At 42.7% G+C, this 19303-nt stretch overlaps 1 protein-coding gene across 1 annotated transcript; it reads right to left on the minus strand.

Annotated features, from left to right (window-relative positions):
* Positions 1-1241: 1241 nt before the first annotated feature.
* On the minus strand, positions 1242-18769 carry adam19b (ADAM metallopeptidase domain 19b). Its single transcript, XM_069669360.1, has 23 exons — positions 18652-18769; positions 18270-18382; positions 18049-18119; positions 9736-9814; positions 9553-9629; positions 7648-7858; positions 7498-7563; positions 6874-6945; positions 6611-6777; positions 6321-6405; positions 6030-6169; positions 5748-5925; positions 5576-5665; positions 5258-5453; positions 4718-4826; positions 4379-4595; positions 4168-4245; positions 3647-3755; positions 3427-3556; positions 3205-3307; positions 2781-3107; positions 2590-2687; positions 1242-2501 (listed from the first exon to the last, which is right to left on the minus strand). Exons 1-23 carry the CDS (start codon positions 18767-18769, stop codon positions 2495-2497), a joined length of 2841 nt encoding a protein of 946 aa, XP_069525461.1. The 3' UTR covers positions 1242-2494.
* Between the last annotated feature and the right edge of the window lie 534 nt (positions 18770-19303).

The raw sequence follows: 19303 nt of genomic DNA on the forward strand, positions 1-19303 counted from the left end.
CATGCAGGCGTGTTTACTTGTCATAGCAGAAAAAGCACCAAAAAGCACCAATTTTTCATGTCCCCGTAGAAACAGCATGCAAAACACCAGGGCCATGGAACTAGCTCACCTGCTATGACATGCTAAAATGTCTGCTGTTTAAAAGGTTAATTGTGCGTGTTCACATTCACAATGTTGTCTTCATGGACACTTGAAAGAATATGAGCCATTGTTGATTTAATTAGTTACACCTGTGTGTTTTTCTACTCTGACCAGTCAAAATATCTGCTGTGAAAAAGGTATATGAACAGCCATCTCTGACAGGCTGTTTTAGCGCCTTTTAGCTCATAGTCCAGCTTTTAGGCCCACAGCTATACTGGGTTCAGACTTATTTCTCACATCAGATACATTTACAGACTCATAAGCAGCAATTTTTTTTTTTAGAGAAAAAGCTCTGATTAATCCACTTTACATTACATCATTACATCATCTTTTTCTGGTCTAGGCGCCGCTCGAGTGGCAGCCTGTTGCACTGATTTTATGTATTAATATTCACTTCATCTCACTTCTCAACATGTGCAATACTTCTTTACTTATTAGTGGTAGTTATTTTTACTACTTATCTTATTAGTTCTGTACGTACTTTTATAGGATACACTTATTTACTAGTGTTGCACTATCCACTTTGCTGCTGTAACACTGTAAACTTCCCTGTTGCGGGACGAATTAAGGAGTATTTTATTTTATCTAACTGGCACCAAACCGCCGACAGGACATAGATAGCGACTAGCCTGACAAAAGCAGGTCAGTAGCAGCTTAAGAGCCAGATATATTCCTTAGTAGTTAGTGGACACCAAAGGTAACGTGAATATTGGACTTACATTCTTCCGGTCACCACAAACGGGGCTCCAAATGCATGTTAATGTTGCCCTATTCATGTGCAAATAAACTGCTGCTTGCTAACATGTTGTGTCAGGGTTACGCTTCCAGGTTGTTCCGCTGCCCCCTAGTGGCCAAAATATGAACTCAAAAGTAAAACATACGTACGTCTGAAAGGTTTTCTCCAATTAAAGTCAATACACAAGTGCATCAGTACTTGTGTATTGACACTTACTACTACAAGTACTACTCGTACTTGTTAAAAGGTGCCCCAGTACAGGCAACCCTGCGTGCATTGGGCTTCTGAGCATGCTCTTGAAGCAAGAGGTTGCAGGGTGTTGACAAAATACAAACAATGTATAACATCATATTTGTTTTATTTCTCCATGTTTTTACTTGGTTTCCAGTTGAAGACACAGTGTCGCACAGCGCCAGAGTTTGCATAGGTCTGATAAGAAGGTAAAACATGGCAGTTGACAAACTGCATTTTCCATATTACAGATAACACCAGGTCATCCCTAAAGTAGTCAAATGGATTTTTAACAGTACCTCACAGTAATGCCAAACTTATCAGTGTTTCATAGCCTGCAGTTACACCATCTTCTCTATAGCCTTTTGGACAGGATGGAACAGTGTTAGTGACGTCTTTGGACAAACATGCTAAATGATTCAAATTTGTGGTGCAATTTTAAGATGTTAATAGATATATGAAAGTGAAAACTATGGCTTATTTTTGTTCTTAATTAGAACTGATTTGAAATGTTTCCCTTGACAAAGCATCAAGAAATAAAGTGATTGTGGGTTTGAATGCTGACCTTAAAGTGACATGTCATTGAGAATCTTTTTCTCATCAATCCTCCCCACCTGTAGTCTTGAGAGGTGACTATAACAAGTTTCGATAAAGGATATTTTTTACCTCAAAGTCCTGTCAGGAGGTGAGGATTTGATTCTTAAAAAGATGCTCAAAGTGCAAAAGCACAACAATATAAAATCATTAACAGAAAACTGAAGAATTCTTTCCTGCTACATATCAGACATGTATCTTTCTCTCAAAGCGTTTACTTACAGCATGCATGAAGGGCTTTCACTGGTCCCCGTTAGTCCAGTTTAAATCCCCTTCTATTCAGACATAAGAAGCATAAGCTCTTCAGTATTGGCATCTTTTCTTAATATAAGACATCCCTTTACAGCTGGTGCTCTTTCAGAGACACCATGTTTAGTACATAGACGACACTGTAAACATTCATTTTTCTCTGTGAATAAATACTCCTGGGACAGTGTTTCAACACCGCAGCACACATGGAACTATTTCACATTTACATAAACCATGGGGATGATAAAAATAAAATAAAAGTTAAATTCACAGATGTGGCTCTTTCGAGTGGTTAAAGGAGACACATAGGACAAAGAAGAAAAAAATAGAAACAGCCAAAATCTTAAAACATACTTGTGATATGTACCATGACTTGCTGAGATATTTTTCCCCTCTTAACACATCAGTGTAAATACACTGTAATCCACAGAGTGTCAAGTATTCATCATCTCCCACAGTGCCACACTGCTGCTAATATCAAAGACAGTTTGAGGCACTGTCTTGTTGGGTGTAAGTGGTGGTCCCCAACGTCTCCCTGAGCTCTTAGGTTCTAAAAGAAGAAGACGAAGAAGAAAAAAATAGTAGTTAAGAATTTTTTTTCATAGATTTGCATGACAAGATAAAGACAGTTCAATTACCTGTTTGGCTTTTTCTGTCCAGCAGATGGCGCCAAAGCAGCTTTTCCTCTTTGCAGAGCATTAGTTGAAATCTGCAGGCCTTTTGTTTGATGCTGTTCCTAAATAAAAGTGACAAAGTCAGATATTTTATATTCAGTCCACCTTCACAACATTTGGATTTACTTAATAACATTAAAAAACCACATAGTCACCCCTGATGGCTTGTTAACAGGACAAGGTGGTGGAGGTCTGTTTGGAGGTTCTGGCCGGGGTTTGTTTGCTGCTAAATGCTGTGAGTGGGGTTTGGTGTCCTGGGGAGGTAAAAGTGGAGGTCCTGAGGGTGGAGGAGGAGCTGGGTTTCGTCTCGGCTTGCTCTGCTGGGCAGATTTCAAAGGAGATGAAGACGTGTAACCCTGAGGAGAGAACTGTCCCTGAGGAGAAGCTACAGGCTCTTTCTGCACTGTAGCATACACAGGTACAGGAGGAGGCTTCACTGCTGGACGCAGGATAGCATGTCTGGGCCGAGGGGAAGAATTTACCTGTGGAAGAATGCAAAAATAAAGTTAAATGATTTTTTTTAACACCTTAAACGATACAGGATTACAGCATGGTGAGGTATTTGACATGCTTCCTCACCAGTTGGTCCGAGTCCTGTTTCTTTAGTAAGAACGTGGGGTTGGTATGACCGCTCACCTGACCGTCAGAGTAGAGAGGCTTCACCTCGACCGGGACTGAACAACTAAGGAGTAAAAAACAGGTGTATCACTTATACATTCACACATAAAGACTAAAGCAAATACTGCTCATTAAATGCATTAAATGCATGTTTTTGTGATTTAACAGCACAGAATTACACACGTTGGCACTGGAGGTGCAGCAGAAGTTTTCAGTGGGTGGAGTTTATGTCTGTAGCAGCACCACAGTCCAACAGCAGCCAGAACCACAAAGAGAATCAGAGGGAGGACCACCAGGACTGGAAGGAGATTGCCTGTTGGAATATGAAATAGAAACGAGTCATAAAGTTGCATGATTTGAAAGAAATATTGTAAACTCTATATGAAAAACACAATTGTCTCACTGTGGCTGATGACAGGTCCACTGTCCACACTGCCGCCTGACCCCCTCTGGTCACACAGTGGAGGAGCCCAGCCAGCGTCACAGTGGCAGTTATGATTGTTGTTGCACAGCTTCAAAATGACAGAATTAGGAGATTGTATTAATTAAAATTACATATAAATAAGGGGGTGAATGACATTTTAGGAATACAGAATTACTGAATGCAGAAGAAATAATCCACTGAAGCTACCTGACAGCTGATAAATATCTAACAGATACTGAGGCCACTTCTGAACATTTTGCTGATTATATATCTGTACTTCAACTTGAGTAAGATTTTGAATGCATGACATTCACTTGTACTTGAGTACTTTTACTTTGCTGAAATGCTAATTTTAATTAAGTAAAAGACACAAACACTTCTTGCACCACTGCCAAGTTTGCATGCTTTCCATTACAGTCGGCCAGCAGCCAAATCCTCCGCAACACTCCTAGGAAATCCATCTCTCCCCTGCATCCCCCCTCACACACGCAGAAACTCACCCCGTGTCCGTGGCACTTGGCGTTGCACTCATCAGCTCTGAGGAAAGATGCATTGCGGCACTCTCCATTAAAGCAAATCTGTTTAGAGAAGGAGGGGTGTAAGAGACAGAGAAGGGGTTAGAGAATTGAATTGTTCCTGTAAGTGATAGGCTTTTACTTCATAAAAAGATTGGATCACAATGATTGAAATGGCAACAATGAAATATCTCACAGAGTCAACGCCACACTTGGTGCCAGTCATGACCAGGCCGGGGTCCAGAGTGTCACCCTGTGCCTCCTCGTCGCCCTGCCCGGGCTTGTACACGTGTGTTCCCATGCACTGCATCTTCTTGCTGCCCACAGTGACAGTGGTTTCTATACGAACAGCATTGTTCTCAATGGGCTTTGAGGCTGAAGCTAAACACTGGATTTTCCCACATTGAGCATCCCTGGCAGAAGTAATAAAGAGGGTATCATTAGTTTGCTTTAAGTATAACCTGTGCTTCCCGAGGGGTGTAAACACCTGAGTGAGTACTGAGTGACTAAATGAAACAAAATGTTGTGACCTCACCTCTCCTTACAGCTCCTGTATTTCCCAAACAGATCCTTGCCACAGTTCCCGTACATGTCCCCAGCTTCGTTTACCTTCTTGAAACACAGGTCAGGAGCTGCTCGGCCATCTGTGGTCAAAGGAGAGGAAAACACACTATTATGGCTTCACATGAATGCACACACAAACACATAATACACAAACAGTAAATGCATGCAGAGTGTGTAATGTGACCACCTAATGGAGAACAGATGGCACCCTCACTGTTCTCTCTGGCTCCTGTGGTACTACAAAGGCTCTCCGGGGACGCTCTGTCACAACATGAGTATGGACTGTGTCCAAAAGCAGTGTCTAATCTTGCGACCCACTGAGGGCTCATCTTTCACTCCTCTCTGCTCCAACATGCATGGTTGTAAAACTGCTCTTTAAATAGCTACAATGTCAGAGTATTTGATGCTTGAATATTTGTTTGGACAAATCAATTCTATTTAAATGTTAACTATACGCTGCATGTAAATAAAATGTAGGATATACCCATCCTTTAGCGTCAAGTTTACCCACCTCGTCCCCAGAGGGAGCGACACTGCTGCTCCAGGGTCAGACACATGCCGGTGTAGCAGTAGGCCTGCCCCCCTGCGCACGATGTCCCGTCCACTAAATAGAAATTAGCAGGACAAGACTCTGCCTTCCCATCGCAGTACTCTGCTAGATCACACGGCCCAGACGGAGCACGACACAACACACCTGGGCTCTTCAGCTGGACACAGAGATGAGAAGAGGAGTCGAATTTTCAATGAATAATAATAAATAACCAAGGGACATCTTTTAATAGGATTTTCCCCCTTTGTTTAGATGAGCGTCAGATTTGAATGTTGATACCTTGCAGTTATGACAGCAGACGCCATGTGCACACTCAGCTCCAGCTTTCAGAGTGCAGTTGCTGGCGTTGCAGCAGGGACTGGTGCACTCCTACACAAAGAGAGAGTCATAAGTTCTGGCAAAAGCATGTAAGAAAATATCTATTGCAACGTTAGAGATGCAACACACAGACCTCCTCTTCTCCACAGTCGCATTCTTCTCCGTCCTCCAGGTAACCGTTGCCGCAGCGCTGCCCTCCGTACATGGATCTGGTGTTTGGCAGGTTGAAGAGACACTTCCCTCCTCCAGAGTTCAGGTAGCTCTTCAGCTCCCTCTGGTTACAGCCGTTAAACACACGAGGAAACGGATGCCTGGGTTAAAACACAAATAGAGCATGTAAGAAATGTTTCTGTTTCTCTTCCCTGTTAGCTTGATTACTGTAATTTGTTTGTCACAGGAGAATTGTGTCCTGTACCCTGTAGCAGCTGCCATGATACATCCTCCGTCATCAGCCTTCGCCTGGCAGCAGCCCGTGCTGTCGTGGCTCATACCGAAGTTGTGGCCCATCTCATGAGCCATCGTAGCAGCGACACCCACAGCTGACTCCGAGTGGTCCTGTTTTAAAAAGAGTTATAAGTCAATGAGGTAAATACTTCAGGGAGGTGGGAACAAAACAATACAATACAAATATATTTGACAGAAGTAAGACACTAGTTTCCATTGCAACTACAGTGCATGCATTGGATTCATGTTTCTTGTCTCTCACCGTGTTCACTCCACCAGACTGGTAGTCGGAGCACATGGCTTTGAGAGGTGCCAGCCCAATGGTGGTGCCCTGGAACCCCCTCCCCCTGGAGACACAAAGTGCCACTGGCGATTAGTTCAAACTGGACAACAACCCACTGAGATTCAACCGGTGATAGTTGTTGTCTCACACAATGAAGATAAAATCAATTGAGAGATTTACCCCACGGGGCAGCAGGCTCAAAAGGAGATAGGGGGGACAATGGGGTTTAAGAGGGTGAGGAATGACAAACAAGAAGTGTTGAGACTGACGTGATGAGCTGAGCGTTGTCGTTGGGGAGCGTGCGGAGCTGTTTGCGTCTCCACGACAGGAAAGCTGCCAGAGTGCTGTGAGGGTTGTCTGAGACGCTGCTCAGGTCCTGGCTGCTCCAAACCTCCAGACCGATCAATGCCACACGGATGTTTAAAGCCTTGTAGTACTGCAGGTGTGGACACAGAATTGTACTTGTCACTACTAAATAAAGGTGTGACAAAGCCAAGAGTCTGTGGTTTACACGCTTCACATCACAAGTTACCTTGTCAACCAAGTTAGCCGCTTCCAGCAATTTCAGTTTCGTCTTCTGGAGACTACTCCCATGCTTCTCAAACTGCAAACAACATAAACCACATTTTACTCGTAAATAGACACACCCACACACACTCACATTTATTTTTACACCCTTGCCAACCTCAAAAGGGGACTTCACACTAAGACTGAAGAACAGGATGTGAATCAGAGCTATCTTGATGAGCACTAAATAGAGTGATTTCTGGTTGCTGTATTTAGGTTTATTGTAAATATGTGCTCCTTAGACAGATACTGTTTACACTGTATACAAATAAAGTTCACAACATCCATCCAGGCAATATACAGGTACCTTGTACAGGCCATTAGTTGATCACAGGGCACACACACTTGAGACAGGCTACCATTCAAGCATCACATTCACATCTATTGACCTGATCTGCATGTCTTTGTAGGAGTTCAGAAAAACTCGAACATGTTCCTTTATTTCATGACACTTCATTCTGACGTCTACACGGCTCATTTTACATGCAAACCACATCCAGTACTCCCACATTTTATGGTGTAATGAAAAAACATCAATGTCTGGTTTCAAAGTGACAAAGTATAACCACACCCTCTAACATATCCTCACCTCAGCCTTGTCTGCCACTATCAGCAGCTCGACGTACTTCATATTCTTGCTCAGGTCTCTTTTCTCCTGAAAATGCAGACACTATGTCACAAAACAATATCATCGTGCTTTGTGTAAAACTGTCTGATTATTCCTCATATCCAAACTCACCCTCCTGCTCCGTGATGACATCATTCCATGGATGAAGTCATTAAGCCCCTCCTCATGCTCCTCGTTGCCATGGTGATGAAGGCACCTGCCTCCGGGTAGATGGAGACTCTCGGCTCTGAAAACAGCGTGCTGCTGCCGATGCTGTGCATCCGTGGAAGCAGGAAGAGGCTCTATCAGGTAGCTGACGCTTGCGTTCAGAGAAATCAGTCCCCTGGGGAAACAAGACACTGCTGATGGTTCCACCCAGTTATAGCTGGAGGAATCACAGGGGAGTAAGGGATGTTGCAGTCTGTCTATCTGCACACTGTGGTGTTCTGTGGAAATCTTCCATTGCAAAAAATCGTCCTTACTAACTTTAAAACTGAAGCGTGGGTAAAACCATATGGTTGCATGTCAGATATGGATTTTTTAAATTTGGCTGTGCTTGTTTTATGGATGGGTGGAGCAGAGTGTCTCAGGTGATTTACTTCTTTAAGTCAGCTTTTACACGCATAGCTTTTCATAATCCTCCTCACAAAACCACATACAAGTGCACACTAAACGAGCGTGCTCACAGCAGCATGTCAAGCAGCTGCAGAAAACATCTGGAAAGGTCAAACGCCCACATGTCAAAGTCTCTCTATGCTGTGTTTGCATTTCTTCAGAGAATCTACATTAGGTAGGAAGATGCATTCATTCACTCTTCCTCCAGATGCAGAGCTTTGAACCCACAAAACACACATGGCTAAGATTTCCGTCAGTGCTTGTCAGTTCCTCCTCTGTTGCCGGTCTCTCCGCTCAGAGTGTCTCCAGCAGGAAGGATGAGCTGCCCTGGATCCACAGCAAGGGAGAAAACACACTGAGCTGCACTCAATGAACCAACTGTAGAGTCATGACCCACTAACCTACTGGACAGCACAAGACACTACACACAACTGTTTCCTGTCACAGCAGCTTTTTGGCCATTGTTTGATGAACTTGTCTGAACTTTTGTGCAGGCTTTGGTTATAATTTTTTATCTATAAAATCATCACGAACAATCTGACAATTGTCTTGGTGAGCTCCTGACTTAGCATAAAAATGTACAATGAAAATTCAGTGTGCCAGTTTGAGGATTCAAAATCCCCACATTGGCTATGTAACTTTAAAAGTTAGATTTTCTGACACTGATCTTAAAATGGCAATGGTACATTTGCACTTGTATGCATGAGTGGATTATCTCAAGGTTTCTGCAGTTACCAGATTTTTTTAAGAGCTACGTTTAGGAGAAGCCTGGTTTCCTCTGCAGGGAAGAGGATTATCAGCTTGGCTTTTCATGAAAAAGGGGTATTTCTTGGCGAGGTCTAAGTTTAGCCAGGTTTCTTCTCAGCTTTTAACATACATTAATGTGGTGGATGGGTAAAGCAGTGATGTGAAGAGCTGTGAAAATGGCTCAACATTTGGACACACTCCATGTTGTGTAGATGGGTACAGCATTCGATCAATGACTCAGCAAACTTTGAGGAAATTCCTATCCAATAATCCGGTTTTTCCTGTCAAAAAGTGTGCATGTCAGCTGGAAAACTAAAATACTGCTGAAAATTAGCCTTAATGGAGCTGAATTGACAATTAAGCGATGCACAAGTCTTCAATAGGATGAATCACACACAACATCCCTCCTCTGCAGCTCTAACTCCCTGCTTTTGACAATTGTGGAAACTTCTCTCTCGGCTCTGCTTCGTCTCTTTGCTCCTCCGAGGCTGCAGAAAAGTCCTCTTCTCTGCTCTTAACTTCAGGGGCTGCCTTCATGAAAATCTTTTTTATTTTTGGATTGATTTAGCCCAATGGGAGACTTCTTTGAATTCTTGGTAATGTCTCTCACTATTGGGACCAACTCTAAATATTTGAAAACTTTATGAAAGCAGCCTGTGGTGGAGTTTTACATACCTGAGTCCTGAGCATGTGCTAAGAGCAACACTTGAGCCCTCCAGGCCCAGAACCTCCCCATGGTAGAAACAGTGTCCCTGAAAGACAAAAAAAATTAAAGCATTAATATTTCTTTTTTTCTTCTTTGATCATTTTCAACTCCCTACTACAGTCTAAGAACATCAAACTGTCGCACACACTTACAGTGCTGGTAGTAGAGGAGGACTTGCGGGCTCCATCTGGCGTGTACCATATTTCCTGATATCCAGGAGCCAGCAGCTGTCTGGTGAGAGATGTCACACACTTAGTTACAATTTGCAAGACATTATATACTATGTAGTGTCAGACGTTCAATCTCCTGAAACAGCAACAATAAGGTGAGACAATGGTGACAAATATACAGAGCAGAAGCTGCAGGAAACAGATGAGACAGAAGAAGACCGATTCTTCCCAGCAGCTTACAGCTCATAAAACATTCAGTCTGACAGAGACACTCTACAAAACCAGACCCCTTTAAAGATTTAGACGAAGATGCTCTCAGAGATAACAGGAAACACAAAGAACAGTGTGGAAAGGTCAGTAATATCCCTACTTTCCTTTCCTTAATGACCCTTTATATTTGTGGAGATAGCAAAAGTCACTGATGGCAACTTTGCTATGTTGAGAGTTATTAATGTTAGTATGTCTTGTCCGCATTAGTTTGTCTGGGCTGTTATTTCCCAATATCCTCCTAACTTTTACTGTAATAGTGGAATTTCTCCATACACTGTACTCTGCAGGAGAGGCAGATAAATCAGGGAAACATGCAGATAGAGAGAGAAAAACATTCATTTTATGGTGGTAAAACATTACACTCCACTTATGCTACATCTGTGTGTGTGATGAAGTGTGTGTCAAACTTCTGTCAGCCTGTAGGCCCAATATTTACATCTCCTACAGACTCTTGTTTTCCTGTCCTTCTCCCCCTTCCACTCTGTCTCAGTCCATTCTTCCTGTTTTCATATATAAACTCGGTCAACCACACAGCTGGTTTTCTTTTGCTGTGTCTTTAAGTCTCTCCTCCCAGAGTCTCTAAGTCAGATCCATGAAACGGCTGTGACTCAAGTTAAATCAAGCTGTAGAGAAACCTGAATGAAACTGGTCGTTAGATTACTCTTGACTGAAGTCCAAAATGTTTGCGAGACTTACTAGTCTTGCAAAGTTTTGATATTATATTCTGAAACTCCATTTATTTGCTGGTTAAAGTTGTGAAAAACTGGTGTTAGATTAATTAAAGCCAATCTCAGTCTGTCATTTAGCTAGCTAGCTAAGCTTAGCAGACTATAAACAGAGGGAAATAGGTAGCCTGGCTCTTTTCAAAGGTAAAAAAGACACATACCAGTAAATATATAGCTTACTTATTAACATAGTATATCTCAGGAAATCCATTAAAAGCTTAAATGTAAAACCAAACAGTTTTAGCAGAGATAATGTACAAAGCTATTCTTTAGCTTGTTTCAGTGTCTCATCAACTGATTGTACATAAATAATTAATGATATGTTTATAAATTACCTTTGAAGATGGTAGCAGGCAGATTTAGTTTCTTTTTTTTTTGACAGAGTCAAGCTAGCTGTTTCCCTTTGTTTTCAGTTTTCATGCTAATCTATGCTAACCGCCTTTTAGCTTTATTGCTAGCGCACAGACATTAGAGTGGTATCGTTTTTCTCATCTAGCTCTTGGCAGGGAAGTGACTAAGGGCATTCCTCGTAATGTCACACTAGTCCTTTAATAGGATGATGGAGACAAATGAAGGGAAGATGGGGATTTTTCTTTTCTCTCCCATCAGATGCCCTGAAGGAGACAAGGCTCTCAAACAATGACAGCCTGTTGATGCAATCAGTCACAAAGCAGGAGAAGACAGAAAACAACTGCCTCATGCTTTAACAGATAACCACTTTGGAGTCGGGGAATGAGACACACACACACACATAAAGCAGTTTAAAGCGAACTTAAAAAATGATCACAAAGGCACTGTATCCGGCTGATGTCACCCAAAACGGGGTAGCCCCCACTGTTGTGTTTTGACCTTTTAATCTCATTCAAATCTGGCCTTCCTCTAGTTTTCCAGCTTCTCTAACCCCCAAAATATTCCCATCATGCTCTCTTGTCATCTGTGTGACCCAGTCTGTCACTCAAGGCAGAATAAACGGCAGATCGGCTGATTATTGACTGACTGAGCTTTACCCTGCTGGTTTTTTACCAACAGAAATCACTTCTTTCCAGAGGAGTCGCAATGACTCTCTCTCCTCCTTACTCCCTTATTCACCAGTCAGCAGCTGTTTACACTGGTATACTGATGGCTATTTTATTTTATTCTGTTTATTTTATCTATTCTTATTTTCATACTGTATTTACTTACTTGCTATTTTGTCTTTGTATTGCTGCAACACCCAAATTCCCCCCCTAGGGATCAATAAAGGATTATCTTATCTTATGTTATTTGACATATAGAAAAAACATGCTATCAGCAAGCTTACTTGCTTAGGTTTAGTTTTGTTTTGTGTCACTTTTTCACTAAAAAAGCAGATTAAAAGCTCAAACCCAGCACTGTATTCATCACAGTTAGACATGGATACTGCTTGTTCTGTTGAAGGTGACAGAATAAACGGCTTATCTTTTTATGCAAAATAACTTCAAAAAACATGACTCAATGATGCCATAGCCCCTCTGGCTGTACCAAGTGGTGGAGCCGTACCAAACTGAATCAAACAATGCATCCATCCTCTGGCACACATGAACCACAGGGCACACCAGAAATAACTGACAGTTGTCACCAGTTTAGTTTCAAGTTGCCTCATCAGTGTCTTTAGATGTGGGGAAGTAACTGTTTCCTAAAACAAATGAGCAACTGCAATGCAAACACAGGATGTAAATGTTTTATCTCTGCAACTGTGTGTTTGGGTTTTACATAGGAGTCTATGCTTCTGCGAGGTGAAGCAGTTTAGGACTGTAAAATGTATTATTGTGTTTAGAAGAATGACTGTATGAAACAGCAATTGCAATATTAAATATGTAGGTATTCCTGTGAATGTAGAGGGATCATGCCTTATGTTGAATTGAATGGAAAAGAATTGGGTACATTTAAGCTCCTGTGAGGAGTTTTTTCGATTGTGATGAAACAGACTGAAATTTACTCTGATGACTCTGTATGACCTACAGAAGTAAACCAGACCACCAGCAACAAGATCGATGATTTCTATATGGTTATTTTTAATGCCTGAAACCGCTAGTGGGGGGTAGGTGTTAGACTAAGTGATAAAAAAACACCACTTAAGCATGTACTGGACAAAATCAGCAAAGAGATAAGAGGTACGGCTTTTTCCACAGGGGGCGCCGCAATCAACACACACCGAAAGTTCCTCACAGGAGCTTTAACATGACCTTTGATCAGTCAAAGTGGAGAAATGCCTATCTAAGTTCAGTTATTTACATCATCGTCTTTGACTTCCAAACTGCATTTAAATGAGTTTATACCAGTCCAGCAATGGGTGGCATATACATAAACTGTGTCCTAATCCACGGGCTGCAGCCTTCGAAGGAGACGGTCCGTGGAGGATGCTCCATTCATAGTCTGGTCTACCCTTGCGTCACCAAACGCCGCTCCTGTAGCCTAGCAACAGGTAGCTAGTGGGCTAACTAGCTAGCATAACTAATGTTGTGTAAATTAACCAATTATTTTAAAGATAATTTGTTTTAAGGGCCCTTTCATTTTTTTAAACACGTGTAACATTAGCTATTCGACTGACTTGAAACCAAAAACTTTTACATGTCAAAGTGTATTCCTTGTTAGTTAACAGTCCACCATTTCATTTGAACCGGCGCGCAATGCATCTTGGGATACGTTGGGCTGTGAAGGATGCACCCGAAGGATCCTTCGCAGCCCGGGAAATAAAGGCCACATTTGCCGGCCGCATTTGCCGGCCGCATCTGAAGGAGCCTTCAAATTGGGACAGCGTTCACACGCTTCTGTGACGAAATTAGCCTTCAAATACGGCCTTCAAAGGCTGTAGCCCCTGGATTGTGACACAGCTATAGTGTTGCTGATTTGTTGTCAAGCTTAAAAGGAAGAGTCTGACATTTTGGAAGATTCAGATTTCGTGAATGTCCAAGGTAATTTTGGATTTCCAAAGGGCACAGAGCAAAAGGCCTCTGGACTCCACAAAAAGAAGTATCTGTAATCTGCCAAATATGAAGCTCAAGCAAATATCTAGTTATATTAGCTTAGCATAAATGCTTTTACAGTTAGCCTGACTCTGTCCGATGGGAACTAAATCTACCTACAAGCATCTTTAAAGCTTTGTGGGTAACAATCTCATTTTGATTGGACTACTTGGTTTCGCATATTTTCCATGGTGTGGCTTTAAGTTGACCACTCTTAAGCGCCACCACTCTTGGAATATCCCAGACCATTGAGTCTAATTGCATTCCAGTAAATGCTGCGAGACCTTTCAAATCAAGTCTGCAAAACCCTCTGGCGGGCGGGGACGGCGGGAGCGCTGTGCAGAGTTTGGATGTGGTCCAGTGTCCAGACAGATGCTGTGATTGAGGAGCGCAGTACGAGCCGAATCAGGAGTGTCTGACAGTGAGCGGGTCTGAGACAAAGGCTCGGTTCAACCTCATGAAGGGCTGAGAAGCAGAGGGGGGAGAGTAATGCTAATGTACTTGAGAAATAGTGAAGGAGGGAGAGAGGAGAAGGGGACGCTGGAAATGCATTAGGGTCAGTGGGTCGCATTCTCTCATAGTATCAGATGACATCATCGAAAAGCGGTTGGAGGAAGGGAGAAGGCAAAGTCGAAGTAGCACTCAGCAACGGGTGATGAAGAGGCTTTTATTGCACAGGAGGCCAATGATCTGTTGTGTGAGTGTTTCCCCAACACACAGGCTAACACAGGAGGCCTAGACTAAGACATATAAGCAGACAGAGCCGCACCACTGTGAGACTAAACATAGACACAAAGGAACAAGGGGAAAGCTAATGCATCCCTGCTCTGCGATCCATCAGGTCTGTGCTTTCAATCTTCGCTGTTTGTGTTCTTTTGGGCGGCTGTGTGTGTGCGTACAAGTGTGTCTGTGTGTGTCGCCTGTCTGCGGGTGGCCACCGTCTCCCAAAGCCCTGACCGCAGCCTGCGCGTGGGAGATGTATGTTTGCACTGGAGCCCTGGGGAACATCAGGCGAGGTGAGGGAAGGAAAGAAATGAGGAGGAATGGGGTGCTCGTTTTAAAGGAGACAGTGGAAGACATATGAGGTGAGGAGGAGGAAAGGAAAGGAGAGGAGGAACAATGATGTGTGCTTTTCCCAGGGGAGTGCTTCATTCAGGTTCATGCACTTATGGCTCTGCAGGAAGGGCATTAAACAGACGAGCAGAGAAAGTCATGCAGAGGAGGAAGCAAGGATTCATATCTGAACCAGAAGCGCATAACTCACACCCGAACGGACCCTGACTGTCTCCACTTTCCTCTTTCCATGACTTTTCCCACCTCAACCCTTCTCCTCCGCTCCATCATTCACCTTCTTACGCTCTTTCCTCCCTCTCTCGTTCTGGTTTTACATCCTCTTTCCTGCACTCTGAGTCAGCACACCAGCCCCTGCCTGGCTTTTAGCCAAATCAACCCTCCACGGGTGCGCCAGAGACTTTCATTAAGATAAAAGCTCAGGCAGACACACACGTACAACCCCCCCTCCCAAAAAAGTCTCACACTTGTATACATTGAGCGGCATGAGTGGGGAGGACATAAATGGATTGACTCTGTGCTCCAGCCACTGGGAGTACCGATGCCCACAAACATTCACAGCTATGCCTTTCTTCATGCTTTGATTAAGTGAAACATTAAGTGAAGAGCAGATGAGGGAATTAAAAGAAGAGAGTGGAAAAATGTGATGTAAAATTACTGCAAGATAATAAACAGAGTGACAAAACCAAGACCATCCAACAGACAGGTTATGCTCTCTCTTATCTGCTGACTGTCAGAGGAGCAGTTGCAGGGGCATTGAGGACAGGAGGGAGTAGCCAGGACACAGAGACGGACGCTGGCAGCACTTTCTCTGGTTTCTTTCCAGAATCAGACATTGATCTTCAAGGGCGTAAATTGCTGTCTTCTCCAGGCCCCCTCCCCTACAGTCTAACACAGTCAGATCTGTCTCCACATTAGGCCAACAGAGGACAAATCTAAACACAGTAACACAGCTCGGGAATGCTGAGAGGGGAAAAGCTGGCTGCTGGTGGTGGGGTGAAGTAGTAAACCTCAGACATAATAATGGCTCTACAAACAGAGCTGGCAAGATCTTTCTTTGAAAGCTGTGAAGCTATTTGTGTAAGGGACTGTATGAAAATGATCGATGTGGGGAGGGGGGGAGGCTTATGGTCCAATGTTTAAAGTGATAATCTCTAAGATTTTCTTTAAATAAATGTCTGTTAAGTCACTATCTATCACTGGAGGTAACACAATGGTGATTGAGCCAATGGCCCACTGACGAAAGCCTTTGCATTTGTAGTATAAACTGGATGTCCGGTGAGACATTTGTGGAAAACAGTGGTGCCCAGTTAGTGACGCGTTTTCCAAATACAAAGAATCCAAAGAAAAAGAAACAAATTCTACGCTCAGATGAAGGCAAACAGTCTGAAAAGGAAAGCGACCGTCAGCGAGGAAAATCAGGAGTTAGAACCGGAGCCAACCGAGGACGTCACACACGCAACATTGTGCTAGGATCAAGACCTCTGTGTTATACATTATGGTTACAGCAGTTCCTCCCGCAATTACCGTTTATCTCCATAGGTGCCGCCAAAGAGAACAAAACTGAGATCTTTGAGATTATAACTTTAAAAGAGTCCTGACAAGATTTACAAACATTTTAATGAACCCATCAATGGACTTCCGAGGAGGAAAACACTTTGTTAAATCTCAATAACGTTGTTGAAATTGTACAACCTGTTTAAACCTAAAAACTCCAGGGTCATTAGGAATGGTGTCTAATATAAAACGTATAATGTTAGTGGAATTGTGGTTTTTAGAAATTATAACTTATGGTTAGCATAGTATGGATGTATGTTTTAGCCAAAAGCTAAACATAGCAGCTGTTAGCATGTCAGTGGCTGAGTGAAACTGGTAAAGGTAACAGATATGTGCAGGGAAGGAGATGAAATTTTCCCAAAAACCTGCTGATCCAGAAATATTCAGACTATCCTTTAGGAGAAGGAGAAAAATAATCCACATTAACCTCGTCTCCTTTGCTCATGATTTACATACATTCCCTAAATGAGCTTAAGTGAGTGAAAGCGATGAGTATTTACATTATTGTTTCACCCAAATCAATAATCCTCTCAGACTCATTACATTAAAAGATCAATACAAAGGATGCTGAATTTCCTTCTTTCATATGAAACTTTGCTTTACTTCATTTTTTCTCATTTTTTTCTTTTCAAGCTTTATCATCAAAAATGAGTTCACAAGTTTTGAACTTTTTAAAAATATATATATCTCTCCAATCTATCACATCACTTCCTTCCTATTGTTCTGTAGTTGGTTCGTGCTAATGAAGAAACCTTTTCCTGTAACTGGAAGTTGCACAAAACATTTTCAAAATATATATTTCTTAGTTATATTGTACAATGACTCAGAATATTTCCACTGAACTGTATCTCCTTTTTATTAAGAACAATCTGCAATTATTAGTAATAAGCCAACACCATCTCTTGTTGAGGAATTAGAAGAAGTGTAAAACTTTATCACCTCTTTGTCTGTCCTCACACACACTCAGACAAACACTGTGTGTGATTGATGAAAATTCCTCGCCCAGGAGGAAATCTAACAGTGTGACCACCTGCTGGGGAGGCAGAGCAGGGGGGCAAGTCCCTGAGGGGACGGTCAGTCAGACACAGTGGAGTCATGGTCTGTTAATGTGTCTGTCTGTGAGTGAATGAATGCCAGAGAGTGCCTACGTTTGACAGTAAAAATGGACTTAAATTCTAATGTTCATAAAAGCTTGTGCGCTGGCTCAAATCCAGAGAAGAGATAGACCACAGCTCGGTCACTACTGAAGCCTCCTGTTATCCCACCCAGCGATCACACTGTCCATTAAACGAGCCAGATACTCGGCTCCCTTCCTATCACCATACTATTGTTTCTGCACAGGATCCGCTCCATCAGATTACAGGATGTGAGGTGCGGAGGCACAATCTGACTTCCTGTTTGCCCAAGGCATACAGATCGGGTGTCAACCCTCTGTCGTCCAAAACCATCACGCTCCTTTCCTCCCTTCATCCCTCTGTCTGCACTCACAGGGGCACTGACCTTATAAATGTGTCTATGTGACAGCTAACATCTGCTTAAATAGACGGGGCGAGCCAGGCGTCTTGTGGACGTCAAAGAAGACGCAGGACAATTGAATTTGGAACAGCACCAAAAGTTGCCAGAGAAATTACTTCTTTCTATCTTTTGTATGAAACACAAAGGAAGTGTAGTGCATTTGATTCACTCACTCATTTTTCCTCAGGTGTAGTGTGAGCTCCTGGCCCTCTGCTGAGATCTGAACCTGAGCCTCTGCTGGATGCTGGAGGGGAATTCAAAACAGAGAATGTGGCAAACAGAAGCTGAAGCAATTATAAATAAGATTAATTATTATTATTATTATTGTTATTTTTTAGAAATAATTGTGTATGTGAGATGAACAGAGAAAGACTGTAAGAAGGGGCAGACTCACCTCTTTGTTGGCAGACCTCCTGTGTCTGTGAGGATGCAGCCATGTGGGAGAAGTAATCTCATAACTCTCTACTTGCTCAAGGATGCTCCTCAGTGAACTCTGCTGATTATCTCCTAATGATAGAGCGGAGAAAAAAAGATGAAAACATAACAAATTAATACGTTTATGGTGCATATAGCATATGAACTTTAGTGACCTATTGATATATTTCTTAAATTTGTGCATGAAATGAGGCGCTTAGCAGAAATAAAATGACAAGAAGCATGCCTAACAAACACGTTATGTTTGCATGTAACACTGAAAGTACATTCCCATGCACTGCAATATCGACCTACTTTTCCCTACCCATGTAAAAAAAAATCCGGGAAACAATCCCACTCACCATTATAAACAGCGCCTTTAGATACAGTAGCCTCCACACAGAGCAGGAGCACTAAGAGGCAGAGACACAGGGAGGACTGCACAGCGTCGAGAGGAGGAGGACGCGCTCCTGGACGCATTCTAAAAACAAACAGCTCCGAATGAATCCTCCAAACTGAGACATAAATGTGCAGTAAACTGGCCTGGCTGTTTCACATCAGATGGACAGAACGCCGCCGGGGTGACGTCGCGATTCGTCGCCGCTGCTCGTCTGAATGAGATGCTTGCAGACCGCTCATCTCTGTTTCATTTCCAACCCCTCCCCTTCAACATCACACACGCGCACGGAGACGGACTGTGAGCTCTAACTGAGGTGAGGCAAAGAAGCCAGGATATGATGAAAAGATGTACGGGAGAGCAACAAGACGCTGAAATCACGATTACACCAGCAGAAATTTGGAAGGGCAACCTCGACTCATATTATGGAGGTCTAAAAACGCAAAGAATCCTTGTAGACTTAATTTTTTTTTTTTTTTACAAAATTACGACACAAATGATTATTTGCATGTCGTTTAAATTCACGAAGCAGTTTCACATAGCTGAAGGGGTTGTTTAAGGACTATTAGCGTTTTTTCCCCCTGCGTTTCTTAAAGGGGCACTCCACTATTTCGGTA

Source organism: Semicossyphus pulcher, unplaced genomic scaffold (genome assembly GCF_022749685.1).
Source record: "Semicossyphus pulcher isolate SPU_LCO1_2020_fin unplaced genomic scaffold, fSemPul1.0.p SCAF_2, whole genome shotgun sequence".
Classification (NCBI taxonomy): Eukaryota; Metazoa; Chordata; class Actinopteri; order Labriformes; family Labridae; genus Semicossyphus; species Semicossyphus pulcher.

Excerpts from the sequence above, each read along its gene's own strand:
- adam19b (XM_069669360.1), bottom strand. The coding sequence starts at position 18,769 with ATGCGTCCAGGAGCGCGTCCTCCTCCTCTCGACGCTGTGCAGTCCTCC. Across the intron at positions 5,926-6,029 it reads ATCATGGCAGCTGCTACAGG|GCATCCGTTTCCTCGTGTGT; the intron begins GTACAGGACACA and ends GTTTTAACCCAG. Across the intron at positions 2,688-2,780 it reads CTGTTAACAAGCCATCAGGG|GAACAGCATCAAACAAAAGG; the intron begins GTGACTATGTGG and ends ACTTTTATTTAG.